At 47.4% G+C, this 10,790-nt stretch overlaps 1 protein-coding gene across 2 annotated transcripts; it reads left to right on the top strand.

The window, feature by feature from the left end:
* The first annotated feature begins 5,455 nt into the window (after nt 1-5,455).
* LOC123190492 (myosin-3) lies at nt 5,456-9,637 on the top strand. 2 transcript variants are annotated; one of them, XM_044603144.1, is made up of 3 exons: nt 5,456-5,982; nt 7,540-7,665; nt 7,761-9,637. In XM_044603144.1, the coding sequence occupies exons 1-3, from the start codon at nt 5,617-5,619 to the stop codon at nt 9,342-9,344; spliced, it is 2,076 nt and encodes a 691-aa protein (XP_044459079.1). In that variant the 5' UTR covers nt 5,456-5,616; the 3' UTR covers nt 9,345-9,637. The 2 variants fall into 2 exon arrangements, with proteins under 2 accessions (XP_044459079.1, XP_044459078.1); XM_044603143.1 differs by having other exon boundaries at nt 5,458-5,982; nt 7,755-9,637.
* The last annotated feature ends 1,153 nt before the right edge of the window (nt 9,638-10,790 follow it).

Genomic DNA, 10,790 nt, shown 5'->3' with positions numbered 1-10,790 from the left:
TGAACTTGATTGTCACGATACAATATAACATGCATTCACCATCCATTAACCTCTAGGTTGAATGTGGTGCGGTATTATTCTTTTATATATATATATATATATATATATATATATATATATATATATATATATATATATATGAATAGTTATTCTTCACCCCCCTTTATTTTATCATCAATGCACCGTAATTTTACGTTCCGTAAGTTTTATCTTATTTCCGACGTAAAAACAGACCGTAAGAAAATATATAATCGTCGTAAAAAATATTTTATGTTATATAAAATTACAAACGTAAAAACATAGTGTAAAATACACATAAACTGTAGATTTTCTTGTATTATGACCTATATTTTATTTTCTTATGCCAAATTTTATGTAGTGAATCAATCAAAATGTAACTATTTGAATTCGAAATGTAATTTAATTCGAAAATGATCGTAAGATTACCTCGGGTGAAGAATAACTTATTCTGCACCCTGGATGATGAATAGTATCACTATATGTGTGTGTGTGTGTGTGTGTGTGTCCTCTTATGTACTCCTGGGAGTATGTACTCCCATTCTTAATATACCTCATATACGTATTAATTATAGCTTTTTATTATTCTCAATATACTTCATTAAATATTCTAAGATACCCCAATATGAGTTTTGTTGAAAAAATATCATCTGCGATGTACTTTTTGTAATATACTTTTTTCACGTACAAACACATTAGTATATACGTAAACATTTAAAAATATGTAGACTCACATGAATTTTTTCATGGAACTCATTTTGGGGTATCTAATAATTACTAATGAAGTATATTAAAAATAATAAAGTGGTATAAAAGATTCATCTATGTGGTATATGAGAAGCGGGAGTACGTACTCCGAGGAGCACACAACCATTTTCCTGTATATATATTTTAATTTTGTTTTTGATAAGTTCATTGCTAAAAAATTCCCTAGCAACACGCCCGGCATTATCAGCTTTTCTTAGAGTTGAAGACTTGGAAATCTCCTTATAGGCAAAGTCTTCAAGCTTGCATGTCAAAGGTGATTCTTCATAAGACGTGAGTTTGATTTCTTCGCTGAGGAGTCAGGAAACATGTCGTAAGGTTATCATACATTGAGGAAATTTTGGGAGTTTAAATCTCCAACCATTGTGACAGCTGGCAACAACACATTGGTGAGCGGGTCTCATCCAACGGACACATCAGTACCTTGGGTTGCGTCCTCGGCTATAAATAGCCCCTATCTCCACCATAATTTGGTTGGCTACCCCGCATGATTCGAGACAGGTGTTGTCTAACCAGCCCGTCCTCCTGAAGAACTTAAGCGAATCCTAAGTTAAGAAAAAAATAAAGCCTAAACAACTAAGTGTGATTAAGCATCACTGAAGAAATTGATCGTTGTTCACTGAAGACTTGTTAGTATACAAGATTATGCATCTTCTATATGGTTTAGGTGTACACATAGAGCCTTCGACATGTGGTATATTGAACCTAGCTGCAGGAATTGACCTCCGATGAAAAAAAAGGGTAACCAAGAAGCTTATTGATAACACTCATGTGAATGTCATGTTGAACCCATAGGGTGATGAGCACCACCCCACGAGGAAAAGATTCAGGGGCATCTGGCCAAAAATCTTGAAATGGCTGCAGGCATGCGAAAGGCTAGCTTGCAAAGTCTTCAAAGGACAGTCATGCTAACCCTTCATCTTATGAGTATGAGCATTATTTTTCAGATAAATATGTGCACAAAACCTTAAATAATTACTCTGCATATTTACCTGATTATTCTAAATCCGCTCCAAGCATTACTCAAATGCTTCACATGTTATTCCTCAAATGATATGTATCATTCAAATGCTTCTAAGTTACTCAACAAAACGTGTGTAGTTAAGAAGAACTAATTCTTCTGCAGGGCTATGTCTTTGGAGGCACTAAATGGGTGATGGACAATAGATATACCAATCACATTACCCAAAACAAAAGCATGCTTGTTGATTCCACACAAAGATGCTTTAACTAAGTGAAGCATTACATTTGGTCACATTTGGTGTCTGTCGCATCTTTATCTACAAACACCCATATGCACTTCGCCATGATGTAGTCGGTGAGCAAATGCCACCATAAATGGGCGAGATCACTAGTTAAAGGTTACCCCTTGCAAAGGTCACTTTTCGCCTTCTCTGGTGCTGACAAGTGGGCACACTGCATCTGCGTCGCAACCTGAGATCCCCCCCCCCCCTTTTACGTAGATTTGTTTTCTCAAAACGCTTTATCTCTTGAACTGTGTGCCCAAATGACGAACCATTTTCATCGTTGGATTTCTCGTATCGAGATCTTCGAAACTGAATCTCGCGTTAATAGGTTTTGATATTTTGTTCATGAAAAAACTCAAGAAAATAATGAATGAAAATGAAACCGAAAAAGCAAAAGTTAAAAAAATTAGAACCCCCCAAAAATATGAGGAAAAAAGTTCAAAAACCAAAGAAAGGGAACCCGAAATCACTGTTGAGCTTATTTTTCGCCTTTTTTCGATAGCACAACGGGAGCACAAGTTGTGCTTTTCTGTTTTTTGAGCGTGAGAGCACAACCCATGCTTTTTCCCTTTCTTAGGGAAGCCCATCCTGTACCATTTCACTTTTGGGGGAAGCATAACCTGTGTTTTTTTTGGGAAAATCACATTTATACTTCACGCGAAAGCACAATTGTATGTTTCGCGCACAACTGTGCTTGTCACAAAAAGTACCGCTTCACAAGAAAAAATGTTTTTTCTTTAAAACCTAGGGAAAATGTGGTAAAGACCAAAAAAGACTGAGAAAAGAACATCTAAAACTCGAAAGGGGATTAACAAATTAAAATTTAAGTAAAAATGCAAAGGAAGCACACAGCACGCCACAAGCGACGGTGGCGGATGCACCACCTTTTTTTTTGTTGAGAAATGGCGGATGCACCACCTGACGCGCTCCAGGCAAAAAACTACCCAAAGGGCTCGCCGCATTTGTTCGGTGCAACCTGGCAGGCCCAGAAAGAGGCCCAAGCCCAAGGAGAAGGCGAGGCCCAGAAAAAAAAACGTAAGACGATCCCGATCCTAAAAAAAAAACGTAAGACGATCCCCTTCCTCCGCCGCGACTCGAACAGAACGGATTGTTCCACCAGCTGTGGTTCCCCCGGTTCCCCCCTCCAGTGGATACATGAGGAATAGATAGACGAAATGGTCCAACAGCTCCTGCACGTCGATCGGCTCTCGGCCGGTCAGTCAGATAAGCATGCATGGACGACGGCCGCCTGAGGCTTGACCCAGATCTACAACTACGCCTATGATTAGGGAACCAGCAGACGCCGACCGAACACCAATGATGCGACGTCGACCGAAACCATCGACAACGCACATGCAGAGGGCGCGAGCGAGATTATCCACAGTAATTAAATTACGGTCGACGGCGACCTTACCTCCTCCCTATCGCCTACTCCCTCCGTCCGCGAATAAGTGTACATCTAGCTTTTGTCTTAAGTCAAAGTTTTAATACTTTGACCACCTTTCTAAAAAAGAGTAAAAGCATTTATGGCACTAAATTAGTATCACTAGATTCGTTTTGAAATGTACTTTCATAATATCAATTTGATGTCATATATGTTATTATTATTTTCTATAAAGTTGGTCAAAATTTTAAAACTTTGACTTAGAGCAAAAACTAGATGTACACTTATTCGCGGACGGAGGGAGTACACGTCAACCAACCCACATCGTATTCCCTTCGGCTGCGTATCCGTAGCGTACGTGCTGCTGCATCGTATTCCCTTGGGCTGTCCCCTGACCAAACCACGTACTACTCTACATCGTATTTCCGAGCTCGACATTGTTTACAGCCAGCTGTCCCCTTGCTGCCACACCGTGAACGATGCCATCGGAAGAAGAAAAATATGCGTATGCGTGCCAGTGGCTGTGTGGCTTAGACGACGGGCGCAGACCACCGATCACTGTGGCGTCGCTGCGTTTGTCCCGCCTGATTTTCACCGGTTTAAATTTCAAAATCTACGCTTTTCCCCTCCACTGGCAGACAATCACAGCGCTCGGTGCCTGCCGCTGCCAAAGTTACAGCGCCCAGACGGGGAGAGCGACAGAGGCGCACGGGCCACGTACGGCGTCGTCTTCTGCCCTCCCCCCGTGGGGCTGCGCGCCGTCGCTGGCAGGCGGGTCCCGGCCCCCGGCGTCCGGCGTGGCGCGGCTGCGTCGCCTTGCCTCGTGCTCCGCGCCTCGGATGCCTTCCCCCTCTCTCTCCCGCGGGGCCGCACGTGCGCGCGTCGGCCACGTTACGCGAGCTGCTGCTGCTGGAGACGACGTGGTGGGTGCGCCGCTCGCTTGGATCTGGAGGACTGGATTGGCAGTGTGTGGACGGGCCCGACGACATGGCGGCTGTTCCGTTGCTGCCCTCCGTTTTGGAGCCACGTGGAGCGGCGGGTCGGTTCACCGCGATCTGATCATGATGCGTCCGGCTTCGTAGATGCTAATCCTATGGACATCTGGTGTGGGACGCCTTTTGATGGTCTCTTGGCTGAGACAATGGGGCGTGGCCAGAGTCAATCGACCAAAAACTGGTTTTGGGTGGGTCGATTATTTTGAACCGTCAAATGCTAAATCAACAGCGAGATCGTCTTCTTTAACCTTCGGCTCATCTTGCTCCTCTGACCACCTTGCGTACCACCGACCAGGCCCCCGTGACAGCCTCGCCGCAACGTCCTCCCCTGAACCGTCCCCCATCGCTGGTCTTGCCGCCGCCCCGGCCATACCTCTAGCCCCGGGCGATGACCAATTTTTCTCCGGCGAACTTTTTTATTTCCTCCGGCGAGCGTCTTCCTCCCCTTCAGCAGTTTTCGCCTTCTAGCGAAATGGACCGACCTAAAATTCAAAACTCAGGCGATTGACATGTAGCTTTTGTGGAGACAACGACGTTTGTGTTCATCGTAGAAACAATGACGCTTGCACTCACGCTTTTGTTCATTCAATTCTCTGAGTACTCGCACTATTTTCACCGTACCACATACTGTGCCAGCATTTACACGCACATAAAACGGGCAATGTACCATGTACGAACAGCTGAGTAGATCAGATCATCGGACCAGCGGTGGGAAAAGCCTCCTTCGCACATCCCCACGGCGCAACTGGCCGGGGCCCCTTCAGATGACAAGCCTATCCCGGCGATCTTCGTGCAGACGTGCAGTACCCACACACTGCGCGAGTCACGGCTCACGAGCTGAGGCATCGTCAAAACAGTCGAAAACGCCCACATCAGACAACCAAGCCCGGCCCGCGCACGCAGCCGAGCCGAGGAATCCACCCCGCGCGGCCAGGCCCAGATCCGTCCTTCCCCAACCCGCACCCCACGCGGCCACGCTCCCCCAGACCCAAACACCACGCCATTGCCGAATCCTGCCTAGTTTACTCCCCCCCACCTCCCCCTTTTCCCAACGCCTCCTCCCCACTCCCAGACCCAATTTGTCACCCCAACCCAGCCCAACGTCTCTCTGACCTGACCCACGCACGCCGCCGCGCTTCCATCTCGCTCGCTCTCTCTCTCACTCTCCGATGTCGCGGGAGCTCCGCGCGCCAAGCCCTCCCCGCAGATGAGCTCCAGGAACCGCGCCGCCGCCGCGCCCCCGGCCGCACCGACGGCGCCGTCGCTGCGGACGCCGCGGCGCCTGCGCCGGCGCCCGCTCAGGGCCCCGGGGTCGGGCGGCGGGCGGCGGAGCGGGCCCGCCACGCCGCTGCTCCGGTGGGACGCGGGGGTCGCCAATGGGGCGCCCGAGAGGCGCGGTGAGAAGGCGGCGGCTGCGGGGGCCGGGCCTGGACCCGGCCCCGGCCCGCGGGAGAAGGCGCGGGATGTGTCGGTGAGGCGGCTCGCGGCCGGGGTGTGGCGGCTGCGGCCCCCGGAGGCGGTCGTCGGCGGCCACGGCGGCGGCGCGGAGGGCAGGGTCCACGTCGGGCTCGAGGTGCGCGCGCGCGCGGCTGGTTTTTCGTTTTCGTTTTCGTTTCGTTTCCTGCTAGTAGGTAGGCGGTGATGCGCGCATTCATTGGAGGCTCGTGCTTCGTGTGATTTGTCGAGCTGCTTTGCTTGCCCACCATCTGTTTCCCGCACTACTTTATTAGTAGCTAACCGCTGCGTGTTCAGTGAATCCGCCTTAGTCAAATCCAGAACTAAAAAGGCCTGCGCTGTTTCTTAGATTTTGTTCTGATTTGATGTGTTTTAGCTAGCTTAAACCAAGCGAAACTCATGTTTGCCTAATGTCTGCTAGTAAATCTCGTAGGTCATTGTTCATTCGTAGCTCTAGGCCAGAGATCTCCTGCAAATTTGTTCATACGTAGGTCATTGTTCATACGTAGGGCATTCTCTGTGCGATTTCTCCACTCAACCGTGTACATTTTTGTTCATCTAGTATTTAGTACTTATTTTGGGCATTCTCTGTGCGATTTCTCTTCTGAACTATGCACATTTTTGTTCCTCTATTTTTAGCTGCATACCGATGTAGTATCGGCGGCAGCACTGCTACCCGTTGTAGCGTCGACGCATTTACTAGTGGCCGTCTTAACTAAAGATGCGTCGGGCTGAAGCACACCTCCATTTAATGGAGGCAGCCGTGCTGTGCAGCCACGGGAAGGAGACGGCCGTGATCGCTGTCCCATAAATTTACTCGTCCAAAAGGCACTTGCATTTTTCCTGCGCTCGGATCTCGTCATGTGATCCCAGATTGGGGCCCAGGCATACATAGGATCCTTCCCATGCCCGTGCAGCCACAAATGCATCGTCCGTATGTGTTTGCCACTTTGCCGGTGAACGGCCATTTATTTCCCTTTCGCGGAATGGGTTGTGGGAAGAGCTCGGATCGGAATTTGGATCTTGCAGATGGGTTGGTGGGTGTAATTGGATAGCTGCGGTCCAAATCTCGTTTGTTTAGGCAGTATAGGCACCCCATTAGCCGGAATGATTGGACTGAACTCGTGTGCCGTGCGGCAACAAACATGTGCATCCTGGGTTCAGCTATGTTGTCCCGGGGCAAGCCAATAGCTGCCTGTCTCGTCTCATTGGAGGAGACTATTCTTGCCCCATCAGATATTTTTGAGGTGATTGGATCTTAGGTTAATAAATGAGATGAATATTCGTGACACTGTATATGTAGCCGGGTAGGTTGGAATTTAGATTCACTGTGCATGCTCTCATTTGAGAGGGGTCTGCATCTGCATGTGATGATAGTTTGGCCCCCTTCAGATTCTCTATGTCTTTGATCATGTCCCTCGAGCAGTTCGCCTTTTTGGTTGTACATGGATGATGGGAGCCTTTTGTGTCCCTTTCAAATAGCCACACTGTGAGAAACAGTAACTTGAATGCATGCAGATCATCCTCGTTCTTGGGTGGATTGGGGCTTGGGGAGACTTTTCTGATTTGCTTAATGATGGAACAGGGAATGCACATGTAGCAATAGTTTTAGTGTACAAACTGATGAATTTTCTTCTCCTCATGACTTATAATTGCTGTATTTGCTATATGTCAGCATATCCCGAGGCATCTACAAGTCCAGCTTCTTAAACAAGATACGTTGGGTCATCACCAGAGTCTTAAGAATGAGATTTCAAGCCCGATTTCTGTTTTGGAGCGAAAGAGCGAAGAGCTTCACAAGGTGATTCAGAAGTTAATTATAATCTCGACTATTTTGCATGTACCGGTATGTAAAATTATTTGGAAGATCTGATGGATTTAATTCTGCAGGTACAGTTTCATGGTTCTTCACCTATGATACCTGTTACCGCCATGGAGAAAGCAACAAAATGGGAGCCTGAGAACATGAAAGGAATGGAATCGCATGATGCCTATCTGATAGCCAGCCAACTAAATCTTCTGGATGAGCAGCAAGATGCATCCTATGTTGCTAACCTCCAGTTGGAGCTCCGGCAAGCACGTGATCGAGTGGGTGAGCTAGAAAGCGAGCGCCGGTCAACTAAGAAGAAACTTGACCACTTGTTCAAGAAGCTTGCCGAGGAGAAAGCAGCTTGGCGCAGTAGAGAGCATGAGAAGATGCGTGCTGTTCTTGAAGATATGAAGGCAAACCTTGATCATGAGAAGAAAAACAGGAGGCGGCTGGAGCTGATTAACATGAAGCTCGTCAATGAGCTGAAGGAGACCAAGATGTCAGCAAACCAGCTGGTGCAAGAGTATGATGAGGAGAGGAAGACTCGGGAGCTCACCGAGGAGGTGTGCAACGAGCTAGCAAGGGAGGTGGAGGAAGACAAAGCCGAGATCGAGGCCTTGAAACATGACATCCAGAAGCTGCGAGAGGAGGTGGATGAGGAGCGGAAGATGCTGCAGATGGCTGAGGTGTGGCGCGAAGAACGGGTGCAGATGAAGCTTGTTGATGCAAAACTCACTTTGGATGCCAAATACACAGAATTGAGCAGACTGCAGCAGGATGTTGAGGCCTTTGTTGCTGGATGCAGTTCTGCTAGGGGAGACATCACGGTAGTGGAACAAGCGGAGAACATTATACATGCGATCAGGTCAGTCAGAGCACAGGATGTTGAATTCAGGTATGAGCCGCCAGCAGAGTCAGAAGACATATTTTCAATTTTTGAAGAGCTGCGTCCAAGTGAAGAGCCTGTTATTAAGGAGATCGAGCAGTGCTACAAGAACAGCTCCACTGTATGTGAATCAGAGATCCAGGAGGCCAGCCCAATGACAGATATATTCCTGGAGAAGCCAGCCAAGGCGGCGTACTCGAATAAGAACCCTCACAATGAGAGCGAAGCTGGAGATGCCAGCAGCTGGGAGACAATAAGCCATGAAGAGATGCAGGGTTCAAGTGGTTCACCCGACGGAAGCCAGTCGTCGATCAACAAGATCTTCGACGGGAGCATCTCCTGGACGAGCAGAAACGATTTCGAGTACGGGGAGATCGAGAAGCTGAAGGATGATCTGGCGGACGCATACCTGACGACCATGACTCAGCCCAAGAAGAAAGAATCAGCCATATCAAAGCTCTGGAAGTCATCTCGCCCAAAGAACAGCGACGTCTCCAAGAAGGATGCCACGGAGGCACTGAACGGCAGATCATCGAATGTGCGGCTGTCGGTCGGGACCAATTCCACCATCGAGAGCGGCGTTCAGGATATCGGCCTCAGCTCGCCGAGCGTGGGGCAGTGGAGCTCGCCGGACTCGATGAACATCCAATTCAACCGCGGCTTCAGGGGCTGCATGGAGTACCCGAGGGCGTCCCAGAAGCACAGCCTGAAGGAGAAGCTCATGGAGGCGCGGATGGTGAGCCAGAAGGTGCAGCTCCGCCAAGTGCTCAAGCAGAAGATCTAGAAGCGCCAGAAACACGAGGTGAAACGGTGCAAGCCTAGAAGAAATAATCTTGGAAATTACTTCGCAGCTTCATTTTTTTCTTGTTGTTGTCTTAGGGTCACTTGTAAGTTGTAATTGATGTACTAGTAAAGAACCGATAATAGATCAATCAGGTCGGCCTTTGTGGGCTGTGCTGCTTCTGTATCTTGCCGTAGCTCTGGGGATATGGTTGCATTTGGTAGGCTGCGGGGAGATCCGGCATGATGTAATATAGACATAAACATGCAGCAATGTTCAGACAAAGTTCACGTCCAGTCCAGGGATCAATGTTTTTACGCTTTTTACTGTAGCTACCTCCCTTCTCCCTATATATGCTGCTCTGACTCGGTGTTCCTGATTCGTTTCTTCTTTTTTGAATGATTTGGAGTTAGTACACGTTTTGGAGTGTGAAAAGACGCAAAATGCTGTAGCCAAGGAACCTATCTTTGCCTTTGGAAAGCGTACATATGCGTCGTTCTTCTCCCAAGAAGGGGCGGGCCTCGTTGGCTCTGAAAGTGGCACCTCCCACACCCGACTGGCGTTCGCCAGTGGAGACTGAAGTGTCCACTCGGGAGTGGAGAGCCAGGCGCGCAGATTTTTTGTCTGCCCCGACTGCCGTGCTAACTAGCCAACCACATTACCAAGGATAACTGCAACCAGCGGTTATAGTTTGTCTCACACATTAGTAGCTGGACTGCTCTCACAGATTAGCAACTGCTTACAATAACAGTTGCCATTTTGTCTCACGTCGTAGTAGCAACTACAATTTGCGGTTGGATTTTATCTCACAAAGATGTACTCCCTCTGTTCCGATTTACTCGTCGTGGTTTAGTTCAAATTATATACTATCCCTTGGTATAAATAGGTGAATCAATGTGAATCTCATCAGTTCAATCATTCACATAATTATATACTATTTCTATAATGCAAGTATGCACTCTTTGTTCACAGTTTCTCACGCAATGCAAGGATGAAATATTTCTACATTAAAAAAAGTAGCTTTTGTTTAAATCATTTTCTTCATACATAATTCTTCTGGAATTAATCTCTAAATTCTCGCCGCAACGCGGGAAATTACCTAGTTATTATTATTTTTGCTATCACCGTTATTTATTTATGGATTAAACCAATCGAAACATTGCTAATTCATCCGGCAGTTGTTCCATGTCCTCTGCAGAGAATGGAGTAGCTACGTCAGGGGGCGTGAAGTATAAAGTATACTTGTGGTTGAGAAGAGGTGAAGTGAGACGGTGAAGATGCATAATGTCTTGTATTCGCTCCTTCTCATAATTACATAACACTTCCTTGACACAACAAAATAGCAAGTACATGTACCGTGTTTGCAAAATAGATGTTCCGATGTCAGTAAACTACATTGCAACCGTGAAATAAATCACAACTGCAACAACAATACATGTGCCAACTAGA

Source organism: Triticum aestivum, chromosome 2A (genome assembly GCF_018294505.1).
Source record: "Triticum aestivum cultivar Chinese Spring chromosome 2A, IWGSC CS RefSeq v2.1, whole genome shotgun sequence".
In the NCBI taxonomy this organism is placed as follows: Eukaryota; Viridiplantae; Streptophyta; class Magnoliopsida; order Poales; family Poaceae; genus Triticum; species Triticum aestivum.
This window is presented reverse-complemented; position numbering and strand designations above follow the sequence as displayed.

What these genes read in the sequence shown, in the direction of transcription:
- LOC123190492 (XM_044603143.1), top strand. Translation starts at nt 5,617, where the DNA reads ATGAGCTCCAGGAACCGCGCCGCCGCCGCGCCCCCGGCCGCACCGACG. An exon ending in GGGTCCACGTCGGGCTCGAG is followed by an intron (nt 5,983 to 7,539) that starts GTGCGCGCGCGC and finishes GCTATATGTCAG; the next exon opens with CATATCCCGAGGCATCTACA. An exon ending in AGAGCGAAGAGCTTCACAAG is followed by an intron (nt 7,666 to 7,754) that starts GTGATTCAGAAG and finishes TTAATTCTGCAG; the next exon opens with GTACAGTTTCATGGTTCTTC.